Source organism: Melitaea cinxia, chromosome 16, assembly GCF_905220565.1.
Source record: "Melitaea cinxia chromosome 16, ilMelCinx1.1, whole genome shotgun sequence".
Taxonomy (NCBI): Eukaryota; Metazoa; Arthropoda; class Insecta; order Lepidoptera; family Nymphalidae; genus Melitaea; species Melitaea cinxia.
In genome coordinates this window covers 14,292,353-14,313,319 of record NC_059409.1, presented here as the reverse complement: position 1 = coordinate 14,313,319, position 20,967 = coordinate 14,292,353, and the positions used below count along the sequence as shown (strand labels likewise).

General features: G+C 33.8%; 1 protein-coding gene across 1 annotated transcript in view; it reads right to left on the bottom strand.

The window, feature by feature from the left end:
• Positions 1-20,967, bottom strand: part of LOC123660970 — a 178,959-nt gene that overhangs the window by 141,638 nt on the left and 16,354 nt on the right. Inside the window, exon 4 of the mRNA XM_045595987.1 lies at positions 1,863-1,996. Coding sequence (XP_045451943.1) covers positions 1,863-1,996 — 134 coding nt within the window. The remainder of the gene's footprint in view (positions 1-1,862; positions 1,997-20,967) is intronic.

The following is a 20,967-nucleotide window of genomic DNA, read 5'->3' as shown; positions in this document are numbered from 1 at the left end:
GCTCATTATAAGCACAATATAAATAATACCACCCCATCACGTGTCCAACGACTTAAATCATCTGCACTGAACGTATTTTTAAAACGAACGGACATAACCTTAATCCGAAATAAAACTCGAATGACATAAAATAAGACTAACAAATGGTCCGTACTACAAAACATTAATTGTTTCGTGTCGGGAACGAGATACGAAAGTGTTTCGAGGACCCATTACGCCAGCGACGGAGCGAGACTCATTATGAGGTTAAAATTTTTATTTTAAAAACCATATTTACATTTTTTTTGATGAAATCTAAAAGGCGAAAGCACTTCGGCTCTTTGGAACGTTTGGCGAACACGTGAAAACAGTTAAGTCAGAGATACAGATGACAGATATTTTAAACCAAGTTTATTGTAGTTGATCGTTGAATATTTTAATCTTAACGTCAAATAATAAATATCTGTTCACTAGTAAATTTGTGTATAAGATGAGATATCTTTAACTTTTTTTTTTATCAAAGTTACTAAATAAAGTCCGAGAATAATAATCATAAATACAACATAATGTTTATGTATTTTAAAATTTACAGAAACAAATAACAACATTATCTTTATACATAAAGCCATAAAGGTGTTATTTTAAATGTGTATTAATTAAATGTTTAAATACCATAGAACAAAATCGAGTCAATTTCATTTCACTGCATAATACTCGTAATAGCGTTACGGAATCCATCCATCACTCTCAATAGTAGAAGTGAAGTACAAAATGTAATATACAGGCTCAAAGACTAACGTAATGTGCTCGTTTACCTAGATTGAAGAGTTTAGGCTAAAGCTCAAAGGCTTTGAGGCCACCCGAAAAGGTATAACTAACCTAGTGGCGTTCGTACAATTGTATATGTACCATGAAATGAATGTTTGCAAGGCTGGTAGTTCCACGAAATTCGTTACTTTATGAAAATCTTATAAATAAATAAAATAATAAATAAATATTTTATAACATACACACGACCGTGTGTTTGTTATAAAACCGTCTGTTCCTATGGTAAGCAACTTAAAACTTCTGTTACAGGTAACAGTCGACTGTTATTACTATATTTTTTTTATAAATATATATAAAGAAATAATAATAAATAAATAATAAATATGTTCATACAAAATATTACACCCAGACTCAGGCGGGAATCGAACCCGCAACCCGCGGCACAGAAAGCAGGGTCTCGATATAAGATTTTATTTAAAGTGTGTGTAGACTATTTTAATTTAGTCTGATTAAAGTATTAGAGTAATTTTCAAAGAAAAACATAATGTTTTTAAACATATCTTGCGTAATTTTTTTAACTGTTTGATAGTCTTGTTGTAACTTCCTACAGAGGATATTGGTCATATTTATACGTAACGCCGCGTTGGCGCAACGGTTACAGCCATGGATTGTATCTACCTGTTGCGCTGGCGGTTGCGGGTTCGATCCCGGCACATGACAAACATTTGTATTGGCCATACAGGTGTTTGCCGTGGTCTGGGTGTTTGTGCAGTCCTTGTGGGTCTTCCCACCGTGCCTCGGAGAGCACGTTAAGCCGTCGGTCCCGGTTGTTATCATGTACATCTGATAGCGATCGTTACTCATTGTAGGAAATATATCCACCAACCCGCATTGGAACAGCGTGGTGGATTAAGCTCTTATTCTTCTCCTACATGGGGAAAGAGGCCTATGCCCAGTAGTGGGATGTTACAGGCTGAAGCGATACGTAATAGAATAATAGAGTATGTAAGATAACTAACTCAAATGCATATTTTTTTCTTTAAATAAATTTAATAGCCGCAAAATCTCACGTGTTTTATTTTATCTAGTTTAACATTCGCTAACTCTGTACTCACCTCTACAGAGAGTTTGGACATGTCAACCGGAGTGATCCGTTTAAGCGCCGACAACCGCTGCAAGCGCTGTCTTGCCTGTTCTTCGACAGCGATGAGGAACGCATCTTGAATTATGTTGTGCCCGATGTCTGATACTGGAAAGACAAAATAATCTTAATTTTTTTTTCACTTATATGTAATATGTCAGAAGGTATGATGACAACAACAAGAGCGAATTTCCGTGGAAATACAATTTGAACCCGACTGAAATTAAGCAATTTGTAAATTTCCCTCTGTTGGGTAAAATACTTCTCTGCAAAGGAAAAGAAGGGAAATTTGAAGGTCAAATAATAAATAGCAAATAATAAACGACAATTGTGCTGTGTGGCTACGGCACTAAAGAATTTAGCCACCCCATCTCTTCCCGTGGGTGTCGTAAGAGGCGACTAAGGGATAACAAGGTTCCACAACCACCTTGGAACTTAAGAAGCCGACCGATGGCGGGATAACCATCCAACTGCTGGCTTTGAAATACTCAGGCCGAAGACGGGCAGCAGCGTCTTCGGTGCGACAAAGCCAGTACTGCGGTCACCAACCCGCGTGCCCAGCGTGGTGACTATGGGCAAAACACATGAGTTCACGTTCTTTTTGGCGTAAACTTGTGGAGGCCTACGTCCAGCAGTGGATTGTATAGGCTGTAATGACTGAAAAAATGACAATTGTAGCTAAATTAACCTTTAGAAGAGGTTGGTGGTTATTTACTTTTTCTTGCTCTGTGTCGTGCTCTACATAGTGATGAATATGCTTATCAGAATGGCATGTACTCCTTGGCGTTATCGTCTAGCTACCTTTAATGCGACTGAAAACACCTTTATTACCATAAGAAGATCTTAAAAAATTAATAATCGATCCTTTTGCAACGTCCCGGCTAGATTAATAATTATACTATAAAAGTATGGTAAGTAAATTCCACCAAACATTTAGTAATGCCATAGTCATTCATATTTATTACATTTAAAATATTCGTTTAGTCAAACTAAATTAATTAATTAAAACGTAAGGTTAAAACTGTTGAAAAGTGAAAGCTCATCTCGCGTTTGAATCTACGCTTCATATCAACTAGGCCATCTCCGTCCGCTTACTAAATGAAAATTTTGGCAAAACTATTCCACTATGAGTACGAATATTGAAAATGAACGAAAGTCGGGAAATTTCAAATTGTCAAAAGCGATTTAAATCCACTTAAAATAGTTCCAAGTTAGTTGAACTATCAGAGTGGAACTTGGATTGAGAAAAGATTATGGCTTTTATGATTTTCGCTTCAACTAATGTAGATGTAATGAATGTAGGACTCCCTAGGTTCACGCCAAACTTCTCGATTCTCCGCAGTTTTTATCTAGCCCTTATCGGTAATCTTACGAAGATTATCGGTCAAGCGAGCATCCTACACTGCGTTTGCCAACAAGTGGTCTCCAATCCAAGATACGTTGGCTCCAACGGCCATTGGTTCTGCGACAGAGATGACCAGTCCACTGCCACTTCAACTTGCTTATTGTACAGGATATTTCGGTTAATATTTACGGATAGTCTCTTGTACAGGTTAATTTTATTCTCTCACGGATAGTCTCATTTCTGATCCTATCTTTGAGAGAGACCCCAAGCTAACACGTTAAGCGACTTTGAGCCTGTAGACTAGTCACTTCGTAAGTTTCCACGTCTCAACACTGTATGTCAGAAACAGGTAGAACTCATTTGCTCCAAGACTTTTGTCTTCGTGTATTACTAGTGTTGCCCAAATGCAAGAACAAGACGAGACTTAGCCAGTCTTGGTCTTGGTCTTGCGCCAATACACCTGGTCTTGGTCTTGGTCTTGGTCTTGCGCTCCCAGTCTTGGTCTTGGTCTTGGTCTTGCAGCAAGAGTCTTGCAAGTCTTGCAATTACCTATTAGTCTATTACTATTTATTAAAGTTTACTTTAAATCTTAGAAAAACGTATTAGAATTGGAACATTGTGAGCTTGAATTAACATAGCCATAGTAAAGATCAAGCAGATTAATAAATAACTGAAGATTTGATAAGAAATTCGAAAAATCAACTGACCTATATGTCGTTTTCCATGGAAGTAACTGTTTCTTAATAAACATTTATGATTTATAAGCTTACATTTGCTAAAACATGTAAAAAAACAAATTAATTACAATAACTTGACTGTATTTTAAAGAACAATACTTATCTGTCTAGAAAGAGATTGAACCCTCAACTTATAAGAAATTTAATAAAAGAGTTTTACGATTTATCATTTATTTGAATAAAAAATAAAATACAACACAAATCAACAGCTTTATCATTAGGTTATGATACTTTATATCAATTTTTTTGACCAAGAATTAATACAAAGTAACCATCTGGCTGACTCATCACTTAACCTATTTCTATGTTTTCTAATTACTAATGATGCTTTAGAAAATAACCTCTCAGCAGGTACTGAAGTTGCAGGTATTGAGAGAAAATCACGGGCCATTTTCGATAAAATCGGATACTCTGTCTCATGCGTCCTCCACCAATCTAAAATGTCTTCCGAGCTGGCAGTTCTAGGTTTTCTCAGGTACTCCTCCAACTCGTCTATCACTAAGCCTTGAAGACAAGATCCAGATGACGTCGAGGGACATTCATAGAGTTTATCAAAGTCTATTACGTCTTCATCTTCATCACATACTTTATTTTCTTTTTCTGGTAATTCCAGAGATTTGTTCAGTGAGTGTAGACTTTTATATTCTTCATAAAGTTCATTGAACTTGCGCAGACTTTCTGTTTTAAGTTGCTTCCCCCACATTGTCAGGTCAAAAGTCTGAGCCTTATGCCTTGGGTCTAAAATTAAAGAAGTACAATAAATCCAGTTGCTCTTCTTGTAATGTTTAAGCATTTTGTCTCGAGCTGCTTGGAAAGCTAGAATGAGCCTTTCATCCACTTCAGATCGATTAGGTTTCTCATCTAACTGTTTTACCATGGATTCAATTTTATCTAGCAAGAGATTGAATGATACAATGACTAGCGGTAATGTAACATATTTGTCTCCACCAAGTTTTGTACTTAAAAGTTTAAAGTTTATTAGAAATTTATGTAATTTTTCGAGTACCTGCCATTCATTAGCTGTGATTTGAAAATCATTTAATTCGGTGACAGAACTGCACAATATGTCAATGCCCGCTCTCACTTTTAAACCAAATCCAATCATATCATGTGTGGAATTCCATCTCGTTGGACAGTCAAGAATGGCATTTAGATTTGATGGCACGCCAGCTGCTTCACAAGCAGACTGAAACTTCTTCTTCACTATCTCACTTCTTTTTATTTTACTGGAAATACTGCGTAACTTTGTTACAGATGTACGCGAGTCAGCAATATTTGGTGCAGATTCTTCATCTTCCTCATCCTCAGTTTCGTCTGCATAGTCTTCGTACTGCTGATCTTGCGCGTTAGTGTCAGACTCACAGTGTAATGCTAAGGTCTTTAATAAATCTTGTACACCAAGGTTTAAAATGTGAGCAAAGCACCGGAAATGTTGATTGTCTGAATCAAAGTGTGGCGGCAGCTGTTTGCCCAGTTCATACATAAATTTGGTATTTGCAGTTGCGTTGTCGACCGTGATACCTTGTATTTTATCAATTATGCCATATTCCAATAAACATTCATGGAAAATCGTTGCAATATCTTCCCCAGTATGTCGACCGCGTGATGGTATAAAATCAAGAACTACAGATTGATACTTCCATTCGTTGTCTATATAATGAATAGTAACCCCGTAGTAACTCCTACCAGCAATTGACGTCCACCCATCAATGGTAAAAGACATTTTAGATGATAATTGTTGAAGTCGTTCCTTGAGATTCAATTGGAGCTCTTCAAATCGCTCTTTGACTTTTCTTCTAAGTGTAGACCTTTTAGGAAACACCATATTAGGGCAAATACATCGAAAATATACTTGTGTAGCTTCGTCATCGAAAAATGAGAAGGGAAGATATTTTTTCACCACCCAATCAACTGTAGCTGTCGTGATGTTGTCACTGCTGTTTTCCGACTGAAACAAAACAATAAATCTTGTGTTATTATTTAAAACATACTAGGTTTGAGCGTATAAGAGGAGGAGGTTTGTTGTTGTTAAATCGAGAAAATCGTTAAATTGATATTTGTTATATTAAGGTTGCACTGTACTGTAATTTACCAAAATAAAGTACTTAGTTGTTACTGGCCGATTAAATGAAAATATGGGTGTTTATAAAAAATATTTAAGACGATAATTACATACTTAATATGTCGCACCCCTAGATGAAAACACCACTAACTCAAAAATACTTACGTAAGTTAATGGCGTTTTTGAAAGTATCGCATGAATAGCTACGCAGAGTTAAAATTCTTTTAACTGTTAAAAAAATATTCTTACCTGTCCACTTCCTCCAGCGGTTACTAAAAAGCTTGTGATATCTCCACTTAATTTTGGTTTAACAGGAAGAAATATTTCTGATTCCTTTTTGTGGAAAGATATTAGATGTTTCCTTAAGCCTGAAGTGTTTCTGTTTTTCATTTTTATTTCAATCTTTTTATGTTGGCACAATTTACAGAAGGCAGTTTGGGATGCATGAATTATTTCGAAAAACTCCTCAAATTTGCTTTTGGGTCTTTTAGATCTGTGACTCAAACTCTCGTTACTCGGACTAGAATAATTTGAATCTTCGTCACTCATATTAAATTGTACACGTGATACGTTTTTAGAAAACAACGAGAATTAGTAAAAACAATTATTAAGTTAGACTCGAAGCACAGCTCAATTGGAAATGACTGGAATTAAAATAATTCCTTTATTTATAGTACATTTCCTTGCTTTCTACCGCGCCGCCTCGCCACGTGCCGGCTCTATGAAAAGGATGCCGCCGCAAATCAAACAATGCCGCGTGCGGCGTACAAACACACACTAAATATTACCTACTTGTACAGACGCGACGCGTGAATAAAATATATGTAAAGAATTAGTGCCAATCACTATTCTTTACATATAAGTGAATGTTTTGGCGTACAATCTATACTAATATTATAAAGCTGAAGAGTTCGTTTGTATGTTTGATGACAGAAGTTTTAAAATAAATAAATAAGTCCTGAACGTCACTATACCTCCAAAGTTACTATTCCTCGTGGACGAAGTCGCGGGCACAGCTAGTAAATACTTACTCTCATCATCTCTCTCAGAGATATTCGGGCTGGTAAGTAATACAAAACTCTTATCGCAGGCTTTTTATTTTATTAGTAGGTAAGTACCTACGCTTTTTATATTATTTTATTAGTTTTGTAGAATTTTTTTACACGTTTCAAGTATATTTAAAAGTGGCTACAATATTTATTAAACGGGTGATATTTGAACACTTTTTGCTATTTTTTCTTGTAAAAACTTAAGAAATATAATGACAATAATAGTACCTAAGTAATTAGTTTAAAACCATATAAGTAATCAATATTATAATATATACTTACTAGAATGAATTAATATGACATCTACTACCTATCCTTACCATTTTATCCTAATCATAATACTACTTGCGTGATCAGTATAATGTATTCATTTTCATTCTAAGCACTCTGAAACTTATTTATTCTTTGGAACACCTGTAGGTACTCTTAAAATTCGAAATTATTTTGCATGAGTATACCTACGCCCTATGGCGGCAATCAAATAGTGTCAAATGTTATGATTTCGGCGTGGCGGCAACGATTGTTTTAGATTTCAAAAGAAGCCGCCGGCGCGTGTATCATAACCATGTACTTCCGAAAAGCGGCAAATTTCTTTGAGAAGTAAGTACAAAACCTTTGATGCCGCATTATCAAAGTGCCGATGGTTAAAACATAACTATGCATGCACTCAGTTTGATTTTAATAGATATTTTTTTATTCGCTATGTTTATGGTATTAGTCGTAATGCGCATAGGTCCAGTTTTTCATATTCTTTGATACAGTTTTTTGCGTCTCATAGAATTCCTAAGCGTACCTACCTGAACTGTTACACCTAACTACTCAGTGAAATAGCGCTAAGTCCTAGCTGCAAGACGCAAGAGTCTTGCAGGCTATGTCTTGTTCTTGCTCAAGTCTTGCACGGTCAGTCTTGGTCTTGGTCTTGCTAAAAATACGCGGTCTTGTTCTTGGTCTTGGTCTTGCAAAAACGCAAGAACAAGACCAAGACTGCAAGACCAAGACTGAATTTGGGCAACACTATGTATTACGGACTCTTCGAAGTCGGCGAAGCCTACCAAACGGCGCCAACCTCAACCGAATTCTCCTACACTTTACATTTATATGACATTTATCATTACATTACATGCATACATACATAAATGTACATACATACGCTCATACATACATATATACTTATAAATTATCATACATACATACATACATATATACTTATAAATCGTTTATTGTTGAGTTTCAAGAAAATGCTTCCTTACAGTATTTTTTAAAGTTAAATAGTATTTTTCTTAGAAATTCAGATAGTAAATTTTGTGACTCATAAATTGTGTATCAGTGCAAAGTTATTGGTGCATGATAGTAATATATTGTTGAATTGTTTGTTCATTCAGAAAACATATTTGACGTTTTCTGCGCTTTATATATTTCTCCTATCCTACTCAGATAAAAACAGCAGTTACTTTATTTATTTTTATTTAGGGGGAAAGAACATTATTTAAAGTGAAGTAAGAAAATCTTTATTCCTGATATGAAAACTGATGTAATAAAGATAAGTATGAAAGACTCTCAGTTATGTATTTTGTATTTTTTAGAAGATATACAACTTATAGTTAGGAGAGAGTGTAACAGAAGCAAAAGAACCATCTTTCAAAGTTACAACAAAATAATAGTAAAATCAATCTTTTGAAACATTCGACGTGAATCTATGATTTATTACAATATAGCCTACACGTACATAATGTATTTTATAATTCATATTCAATCAGCAATCTTAAATTCCTGAACTGTCTGAGCAATGACTCAACTGTACTGATATCAATGCACAAACTTTAACCAACCATTTTGCGATAAAAATAAGGTTTAAATTAATAAACCAAATGTATACCGTAGTCGGAAGTTAAGCAATGGATGATTAAATTTGTTCAAGCAACTATTATCCTTTAGACGATGTGATAACAATCAGAATTGCAAGCGAAATATGCAACGCGAGTGAGGCAAGAGTTGACTAATGTAGCTATTGTAACGCCCTCACGTGGAATACTAAATAAAAGCTGCTCTTCTACACAGGCTGTTGACTTTTGAAAAGTTTTTAATTTAGGTATTTTTTATCGTTGACTTCTTCAGAAGCACGACATTTTTTTTAGTTTTTTTTTTTTGTTTCACTGACCGTAAAAACATTAATAATTAACAAAATTAATTATTTATATTTTTAACCGACTTCAAAAAAGGAGGAGCACTCAATTCGACCGATATATATATATATCTTAATATATATAAATCTCGTGTCACAATGTTTGTCCTCAATGGACTCCTAAACCACTTAACCGATTATAATAATATTCGCACACCATGTGCAGTTCGATCCAACTTGAAAGATAGGCTATATTTTATTTTGATATATTAATTATTATATTTAAGAAAAAAATAAAGAAGGCGGTACAAAGTTCGCCAGGTCAGCTAGTATATATATATATATATATATATATATATATATATATATATATATATATATATATATATATATAATCATATATCGTAATATATATATATATATATATATATATATATATATATTACGATATATGATTCGATATATATATATTATGTATTTTCAGGGATAACTTCTTTTTTTGTTAGAAAGAAGATATCCTTGGTGTGGTAACATGATAAGGAAACCAGGATCTGATGATGGAATCTCAGAGAAATCGAGGAAAACTCTCGAAAATCCGCACTGGGTGTACCGATTTTGATGATATTTAATTTAATCGAAAGCCGATGCTTATCATGTGGTCACATTTAAATTTCATCGAGATCTGATTACAACTTTTGGAGTAATCTTTGATAATGCGTATTTACTTGACTATTTTTTCGTCTACCTACGTTGTATTATTTGTCGATATAATTGAAGTCAGTTTTTTTTTTTCGTTTGCCTGCAAACACAATTATATTTTTTGCGTCTTATTAAATACATATATTTTATTTGTTGAATACCTACATTTATTTTGACTAGAAATTTTTTGAGAACCTGATGGTCCTCAAAAATTGGTGGATAGTGGATTAAATAAATAATGGCATGACGCGAACTCATTTGCAATTTAGGTACAAACTTGTACGGTTTGAGTCGTAATGTTTTTTTATGCAGATTAAAATCTAAATCAAAATGAGTGATTTACATGTTAACATTCATCGGCTAAGTCACAAGAGTACATATGACTCAAAAAGAGGGGCGTTCTTTAGTAGTTTTTCAGATATGATTGATAAAAATCGATCTGGTAATTAAAGATTATTATCATTTTTGCAAAATAATATACGGCATTTTCAGGTGGTTAAGATTATAGTATTTTCTCTATATAAATATAAATAAAAAATGTTTGCTTGTAATATCCCAACCAAGAGTTACGACCATTATCGCCTATTTATAATAACAGCCAGAACTAACAATATGGAAATCAGTAAAGACAACCAGTCCAGATAAAAACTACTTATACAAATCGGCATTGATGAACGCTCTACCGTAGCCCGAATTAATTACTACACTAAACTATACGCTTCAGCCTTTAATATCCCACTGCTGGGAATAGGGGTCTTTACCCATGTAGGATCAAAGCATAATCCACCACGCATGTACGATCATGATAACAACTGGAACCGACGGCTTAACGTGCTCTCTGAGGCACGTGAGGAAATTCACAAGGACTGCACAAGTACTCAGACCACAGCAAACATCTGTATGGTCAATACAAATGTTTGCCATGTACAGGGATCGAACCCGCAACTGCCAGCGCAACCGCCAAAAACCAGTTCTGTGACCGTTGCGAAAACACGTCGTCTATTATACAGATGAGTAATATAAAATCACTAAATATGATTACACGACATACTTTGTATATTGACGTCTTATAATAACACAAACAGAATATTAAGTCGATGGTAATCTATTAATTGCGCATGTTGTGTACCTTGTTTACTCTTGTCGATGTGCGCAGTAAGATCTTGATATATTGCAGCATAATAAACAAAACGTGGAAAAAGAACAACGTAATAGTTGGGTATTTTGTGAAATCAGATCTGTTAGATGAACCAAACAAACAAATATGATTACATATATGGTAATCATATTCTGCAGGAGAGAAATATGTTAAACGAATTTGTTGACGTATGTTTGACAACGCGATGGCGAAGCGGTCATGGGTTATAGCTCGAACGATCGCGCTAGCGGTCGCGGTTTCGTTCCCCTCTCATGGCAAACGTTTTTATTGGCTATACAGATATTTGCCATGGTTTAGGCGTTAATGCTTTTGTATTCTGTGTTATAGTTTGTTGTTTACAGGATCGTCAATACAGGGAGAATTTCTTCCTTAGGGCCGTTGAATGTGAGATGTTTACTAATTAATTTCTCCTGTACTTCAGATTACGTTAAGATTAAATAAACGGTTACAAGCGTCGTAAATTTATATCACAAGTTTTCCCATAGTCTTCTATCTTTAAAAAAAATTTAAGAATGAACTTTTTTAATACTTAAATTTGTATATTTTGTAATCACCGAATTAAAAGACTCTTGTAAAGAATGCCTGAGATAACAATAGCATGCAATCGTAAAAAATAAAGAACGCAATTGATTGTTACAATAAAGCCGAGCTAGCTTGTGATAATAGTTTGTACATTGACGACGGGCAGCTGTACTGTTTCTCTTACAGCCGAACGTTCAAGACAAAGTTTGGCTTCGCCAGTCATCTCAGAACGCACACCAGGCGCTAACAGAGTGTCGCCGTAGAGTCGTAGACGGATAGGTCTTGGAGGAAATCATTGCCGACATTGACAGAGACAGTGATCTTTCTACTCTCCTTGAAGATCAATTAACATCGACGCACACTCGTGTAACCTCATTTGAACCTTTTTTAGGAGTCTATTATCACCAATACTAATCAACTAAAATCATCCACCAAAACGCATAGTCAAAGATACATTCACCAAAACCAAAGCGAAGCAACAAGAGCGATTAAGCAAAGCTTCAACTGTAATGAAGTAAAAATGAAGTCCTCAACCAGCTAGAATAAACTTATTTTATTTCAAAGAAGCACTAATTACAACAGAAACACATAAAAGTTGCACCACAGCATGACTTAACCGCACCTTTGAACATGACAGACATTAAGACAAATAACCTAATTGGCAGAGAGCCTAACGTTGACGGGCAGGTTTAGGTACGCCGTCGCTACCTCTGATTTAATCTCAAAGAAACGTATTATGTTACCCTCGGTTTTAACCTCTTTAAAATAAAAGTACATAACAGACAAAGGGAAACATAAATGAGGTACGAATATCTTTGTAAAGTGTCTCGCTAGATTTTTTTGCAAATGTAAGCAACGTGTGTGCTTTAGACATTTTATGTTTTGTATGGTTATTTTTTTACGGTATTTAATTTAGATCGTAATATACTAGTGTATATTTTTCTTAAGAATTAGAAGAATTATTAAGATGAAACGTTTATTTTATTACCCCAAAATTTTTCGTTCTTCTATCGCATGTCGTAAGTGTTGTAAATGTCTATATTCACTAAAATTTCACTGGCATCGTGATTTCATTAAGCCACACAATTCTTTTTTTTTGTAATTTCTTTTTAAAATAATTTAGATCACTTTACTGTATACGCTGGTAAAATCATCTTCTTCAATTTATACAAATATTTTTTTTAAGTTGATGTCTTATATAAGTAAAACGACAATACGATAAATATATATAATATACATATGAAATCGCACGTAGGAGGTCACTGTATACTAAATAAAATTATATGGGAATTGCAAATAATTACAAAACGACATTACAAGGATTAAAAGCATTCTGGATAAAGAACATTTTAAGTTGATTCATATAAATGGTTAAATATCCTACGGGCGAAAATAAAGATCTGATGGATGGCTCATAAAGGGCAAAGGTACGAGATACGAGAACCTCGAGCATGGACAAATTTCGGGTGTTTTCTTTATTTAGTAAGTGATTTTATTACGAATATTTGTTTTAATATACGAAACCAAATTGGATTTATGTAATTTCCATTTATAGTTGCAAAAACGAGATAAGCCAAGAAGACTTGTACTTGACTTGTTCTTGTACTGTGGTGGTATCCACCCCATAAAGGTCCCATTGATGTAAACTGTTCCATAAAAAAAAAGATTGAAGATTCCCTTGCTTCATTTTACTACGGTAACATATATATGCGAATATATGTTTCATGTTTACATGTTTCAGATTGTTTTTTCAAACGAAAAAAATAATGAGAAGAATTTTTTTTTAATTTTTTTTTTTTTTGAAATTTGAAGTACGTAGGTACTCATCAATCTATTATATAAAATTCTCGTGCCGCTGTGTTAGTAGTTAAACTCGAAACGGTTCGGTTAACTCTGAAACGGCTTGACCGATTCTCATGAAATTTTGTGTGCATATAGGGTAGGTCTGAGAATCGAACAACATCTATTTTTCATCCCCCTAAATGTTAAGGGTAGCCCACCCTATTTTAATTTTTAGATAAATTATTTATTTTTTATTTTATTATGTTTTGGCGTTGAAAAATACATACAACCCTAAACTTTCACCCTTCTACCACCAACCCCTCTTTTTAAATAACGTTTAGCGGCAAGACAACGTTTGCCGAGTCAGCTAGTAATAATATATTAATTTTTTGTAGCACAAATGAAACGAATTCCTGAACATTTTAAAGGAATCCAGTTATACTGAATATATATTAATTATTCAATTTAAACAAGTTAGTTCATTGTTATCACGTGACTAACGTGGATTAGACCTAGTAATCTTCGTATCTGTGAGTAGTTAAAATCCAAATTCCATATTGAGTACGCGGCTTAATGATATAATAAACAGGAAGATAATTGCACAAGGTAAATATCACCACCTTTGGTGGTTTATCTTTGTAATTTCGAAAATTAAGTTAGACCACTAATAAATTTTAATCTTAAAAATGAACGCCGCGTCTTAATTATTTACTTTATCCTGTTCTTCCCGGACGTTTGTAACAAAAAGTAGTAAAACTTCGTAACCTGCTTTTTGTATGTGCTGTTGTTGAGTCTGACTTGTTATTAAATTGCATAATTAAAGTAGGTCTTCAACTTCAAAACACGCTAATACAATAACCGTTTCAGTGTAAACACAGCAATTGTACTGCATTGTCACAGAACACATGTTTGAATAACTGTCGAGTGTAGTTGAATGGAATCTACCCAGACCAGAGACAAGTAAAGATATGAAATCTCGATTACAGTATCAAAGATTTTTTTTATAGCACTAGAGCGATTCCCAACTAATATTAAACTTTACATCTATCTTGCTGCCATTACTTTTAAACGTACTTTAACATTTTTTCTACTAGAAAGTTTGAAATGTGAAAGTACTTCGAATTGAGAAATAAAAAAAGTAAACGTTATACGACAACAGATTATAATAATAGCATTGTCCAGGTTGTCAAATCAAATATCAAAAAATATTTTACTTGGTGTTGACGAAAAGATTATGGTGAAATAATAAAGTGAATCAACGCCCTATATACTCAAGACTATCGAGATAATGTGAGGAAGGTACCTTTCATATGAGAAGTCCTTAACGAATTAAGTAAAAAGAACCTTAAATTACTCCAATATAACGTGACTGAACTACCCTTGCTAGTCTTCCAAATTTCTTTTTCTTTTTATTTTGAATCAAAGCTAATTCCACACACAATTAAACGCCATATTTGCCGAGAAATCTTTTCAAAACCGAAATATAATGTCGAACTGACGCCAACAGAGAGCATGTGATCTCGGAGATAAATTTTATTAGCCATTACAAAGGCAATAAAAACCGCTGTCATTGTTACAACACAGGGTGAAATCCAGAAAGAATAGGCCAATGTAAGCGGATAAGCTTCATTATCAAACGCTAATCGCTTTAAATTCTTTTGTCTTTGAATCTATTCTGGACCAACTGTTTTGTGGCTTTAGTGACTTACATTTAGACGGATTTGTTAACCTCCTTTGTGCTTATTTTTAGACGGTTCACCCATGGTATAGACTACGATTTTCCGAACGGTGTAAAGGGGTCGGAGGATACCCTTGGTAAAAATAGATGGCTTAATTAGTAATATAGATTTTAGGAGGTCACTGAAAATCAGTTTCGAAGTATTATTATCGCGTATATGAGTGACATTCCTTTTCGGAGACATTATACTAGCTTTTTTTTACCTTTTTTGTTCCCGAATAAATTTGTATCACCTATATTAATACGCCAAGCTTAAGATGTTTGTCTCCTAGATCTTAGATACTGACTGTAGATATTATAATTATAACCTATTCAATATTGTATTTGATTGAATTGTAACTTTATACAGGCTTATGTTTTAACCGATCGAAAAGTTTTAATCAAATGTTAAAATGCAATTTCAAACCAATCTGTTCTTAGTTAAAGAGATTTATCATTCACACAACAGAATATACACTAGTTTAATCCAGTATAAACTAGCTAGATCTAGATTTTTTTTATACTTTTTTTAAAACCACTAACTTTGCAATGGTGATTTTTTTTTACCCACCGTTAACGAACCCATCTTCTCCAATTATGTCATCACTTCTCAACTATACCATCACCTAATATTGTTCCCATCTCACAAAAAAAATTAAAGACTATTTATAGAGTCATTTAAGTAAACGGCATATTGAAAATCACAGATATAGGGTGCTATTTGCTTTGATAAAGGTCCCAATAATATTTTTTCTCGTATATCTTCCATGTACAGACAGTGATCCGTTACATTTTTATTATAAATATGTATTGATTATGTTGTACCGCAGTTAATACTTCGTAATACAATTGTACACTGATAAAATTGAAACCTTACAACAGTTGCAATTTAATTTAATTATTTTTCGTATGTAATGTATAATTAGAGTAGGTAAATATTTATTACAAAATAAATTATATATACTGCTATTACATTAGGTATTATCAGAGTCGAAGGAATCATTTCTACTTCTAATAGCTTGTTTATCAAATAAGGCCTTTACATAATCACTACAACCTATAAAAGCGGAGCTGCGATAATCTTAAATTCCAACAAACTATAATAATCAATGATACATCGTATTTTGAGTTATTCTGATGACTGTTATTTCTTGCGATAGCTTGACTATAATATTTATAGGCTACAAATTATCACGTTACGACTAAAATAATAATAGCAAAAAGTATGTCTGTCAAAAAATACTGAACGAGACTATGAGGAAAGGACGAGGAACTCTTAAAAATGTGTCGAAAATTGAGTTTATAATAACATTGTAATTTCACTGACCGTAGTAATATAAACACATCGCTTTACATTGATATCGCAGTCGTAACACGCTCTTATGATCATATTTTTAATATCCTCTCAATGCAATGATCGCTACTTCATAATTTTCTTAAACATTAAACTCTATCTGAAAAGAAATAAGGCTGATATTTCGACGAAGATCTAAAAGTATGATATTCACTATCGGAAAATCGGAAAGAGGTGTTATCACAAAGAAACGTACGAAAATAAATCTTATTTGTAATGTTTATGGTTGGAATTGGATTGTATTTTGGCTTATGTTAGTCATTTAGTGACCCGCTAAATGCGAAACCAGTTCCTTACAGACCTCCGCATATTTGTGTACATGAATTTCACATTTATTTCTTTTTAACTAAAAGTTATATTCGTGTGATTATATTTTGAAGACCCACGTAGTGCTCTGTACATTCCAAAGCTGATAGAACGGTACACGGAGGTTAGGATGTGAACGGTGTACCAAAATTTTGTCTAGACTGCCTTGGTACATTAACTTTGTAATGGTGAATGTTTGTTTTTCAATTGAAAAGTATGTTAGTAATTAAACTAATCATCTATCATGCTCCTAATAGGAAGAGACATTTTGTTGTCTGACCATTCGTTAATCATAGAGGTTTTCCCCTCTGTCAGGCGCAAATAGATGAAATCTTAGAGTAAATAAGGTTAAAGCGCTCAAAGAGAGCAAAAAGATATTTCTTTAACAGTATTACATGTTTTGATCATTATAATTTTATCGCTCGGGTTAGCTTCCATTATATAGAGCGCCGACACGGCAAGTCGGAGACGCGGGTTCGAACCCCGCTGGAGCGGTCAATTTTTGATATGATATTCAAAAAAAAAAAATGTTTAGAATTCCTAATGTGGGTAACACAAAAATAAAAAATCTTAGATATTAAAAATAGCACGGTGTCGTCTCCTGTCAAAGATTTTCATTGTAATATGAAACTTTGAATAGTTACGGGTTTCTGTAAAGAGCTCACTATAGACGGCGCCACGGTTCGCTTAAACCGAAAATTAAAAATTATTATATCGAAAAAATTTCGCTCGAGCGGGTGCATCGTTCCATAGCTTAATTGGCTAGAGCACCGACACGGCAAGTCGGAGACGCGGGTTCGAACCCCGCTGGAGCGGTTAATTTTTGATATGATATTCAAAAAAAAAAAAAAAAATGTTTAGAACAAAGTAATTAAAACCGCGTATTTTTAAAGAATTTTAACAGTACATAGTCGTTACACGAATAATGAGATAACGTTCACACACACGGAAACATGAACGGTGCTCGAGAAGCAGTTATGTGACGAATGGGTCTAATGACAACAGCATGACTAAATCACAGTTACACTTTAAAGAAGCGATGTGACTATGCAAGGTTATGGAACTTGTTTCAGTTAATTTTTTGCTGTTTCGCTCCGAGGTAATATTTAAAATGGTTAATTTTTAAGAGTGGGCTAACTGAAAGTTTAAACCAATAGTCATTTGAAACTCGTAGATGATGTTTGCCAGCAAGATAGGACGACATCTGGTCAAATAGTTTGGAATATAATAGTGGAAGATTAAAATACATTTCAGATTAACTTCTCTATAAATTAGTTGAACTACTGATCATAACATCTAATGCCATATGCCTAATTGGGGCAAATGTTTCATATTTTATAGCATTGTAATTACAAATTCCAGTTGTTATTTCCTTTTTTTAAGTCATAGTATAATTACCAAAATAACTACATATACTGCTCCTATGCAATACATACAAACATGGCCTTTAAGTTAAACTCAACTAGCAAAGGACCTCGACTTTACAGAAGGATTATTTATTTATATTGGAGGTAAGGTCGGTAATGCGCTTGCGATGCTTCGGGTGCTACAGGCGCATTGCCAATTCTACCCTATAAGCTACGGTAATCGCTTACCACCAGTTGAGCCGTACGCTTGTTTGACAACTTAGTTAGTTGTATTGAAAAAAATATATAAATATGCCATAAATAGAATGTAATTCGATGGTAAAAAAGAATAATACGTCAAAAAGTTTTATCTGTTGGCTACCATAATTCGTTAAATAACGTTATCTACAATTGTTGAAACAAACTACCCGTCTTTACCCAGTAGAAGGAGATTGATTCAGACATTAAAAAACTAGCTGGACACTTGAATAACATGAAAATTCACATAAATAATACGATTTAAATACACATTGTACAGTTTTATACGGAAAGTAGGGCAAGCAGTAAATAGGATTGAAACCAGGAAACGCTTGAAGCCCTACACGGAGTTAGAAATTAAGTAACAGTCACTAACAAAGGTTGAATCGAAAACAATCTGAAAGTATTTAAATTATTTTTCATCACTCATAACAATAATCATTAGGCACTACTCATATTACTTCACAAGCAAGTCTTCAATATTGGTATAGTTTGAATGTTTAGTTTCTATCGTATTTGATGTTAAAATGTAGCAATTTTTTTATTGATTTTGGTACTATGGCCTTGCTATTTGCTGTCATGCTCAACATTTTTCGGATACTTTACTGCAACCATGATCACGGGAGGACCGACCTAAACATGTCGGGCCGGGATGGGAACCCGGTCCTGCTAGACATGGCGTCGTCGGGATTGTTCAGAGGTGAGCCGGACAGTCCCATGGAGGAGAAGTCTGGTCTTTTCGCCGAGGCCAGCCTTTCGCTGGAGGGATCCTGTTGCCTGCAGATCCGGGACCCTCCAATTAAAGCGGCTGAAGGCTCCCGCAGGGGTTTTGGTCGGTAGTGCACCCCCAAGTGCTAAGCCGACATACGGTCTAGAAATGCCTACCCGGGCATCCTGGATATCGCCCGTAAATGGGTTACCCTGCGATATCAAAAAAAAAGGACCGACCTAAACATCGGGCATCTAAAAAACTTAATAAACCGCGATAAAATCCGAAAAAGTTGTTTCATTATAATGAAATGAATATTTTATTTGTTGATTTTGATGACTTTTGTTTTAACCGAAAGATTATGCTTGTCTTGTGGTCCTATTTAAATTTGATCGAAATCTGATGACTAGTTTTTGATCATTGATAACACGCATTTACTTGACTATTTTTTCATCTACTTACGTTTTACGTTTACTTTAATTATTTGAAGTCATTTAAAGGAAAAAAAACCATATCTTTACTGTAGCTTCATAGATATTCTAAAAATATTCCACCGAAATTAAACCTAATTTTAATTTAATTTACAACTACGCAGGCCCGGGGCATCCTCGGTTATTATATAAATGTGTAAAACAGATAACAAATTAGCCCTCTTAAATATCACCGCCTACATACGAAAAAAAAATATACTAGTATAAAGTTTATGTTCGTTTTGAGGTATTGTCAAGGCTTTCAGCAAGTCTTTATTTCCAATCGCCTTGATTCAATACCCGCTAGTAGTTGTGCTCGTACTCGGATTTTTCATTACTAAGGTCTCATATAACATTAAAATCATTAATATATAATTATTATCCTTATATTATATATGATAAAATTAAAATCCTTCAATATAGTTTTATGCTTGTATTACTTTAGTAAAAATATGTTTTAACCGACTTCAAAAAAGGAGGAGGTTACACAATTCGACCGTATATACCCGTATATATATATATATGTATATATATATATATATATATATATATATATATATATATATATATATATATATATATATATATATATATATTTTTAAATGTGTGTTCGGGGATAACTTCGTCGTTTATGAAACGATTTTGATATATTTTTTTTGTTAGAAAGGAGATATCCTAAGTGTGGTACCATGATAAGGAAATCAGGATCTGATGATAAAATCCCAGGGAAATCGAGGGAAACCCACGAAAATCCGCATAATTTTTTACTGTGTGTACCAGAATTTGATGATTTTTAATTTAATCGAAAGCCGATGTTTATCAAGTGATCACATTTAAATTTCATCGAGATCTGATCACAAGTTTTGGAGTAATCTTATATAATGTGTATTTACTTGACTATTTTTTTTTTTCGTTTGCCAGCAAACACAGTTATTAACATACGCCACACGGTAATTTTTCACAGTGTTTTACGTCTGAAATGATACATCATCATATATATTAATACGCTAAGGTTAAGATGTTTGGTCCCTTTTTAGAAAAACCTCACAATATAATTACTCTACATAAATTATATATCACTTTATAGATAAAGGCTTGTTCTACCGGCGTCCGCAACTAAAAAAAAATATTATTGCTTTTGGTTTTGTAAATTAATTAATTATTAAATTTATACACAGGACTTAATTTTGAATGCACATGCTTTAATTTTGAAACGACGTCAACATGGTTGACGGTCGTTAAATTTTTTATTAAATTTCAGGCTATTTTTCCTCAAATCAATGCAGGTAAAACCGCGGGCCCAGCTAGTCATAATTAATTCATCGAATTAAAAATATGAACTTTTTGTTATTACAAGTGTAATTAAAAAGAATACACATATAAATAAATATATATTACTCCAAGACTCGGGGCGGGATCGGACCAACTCTCGGGGCAGAAAG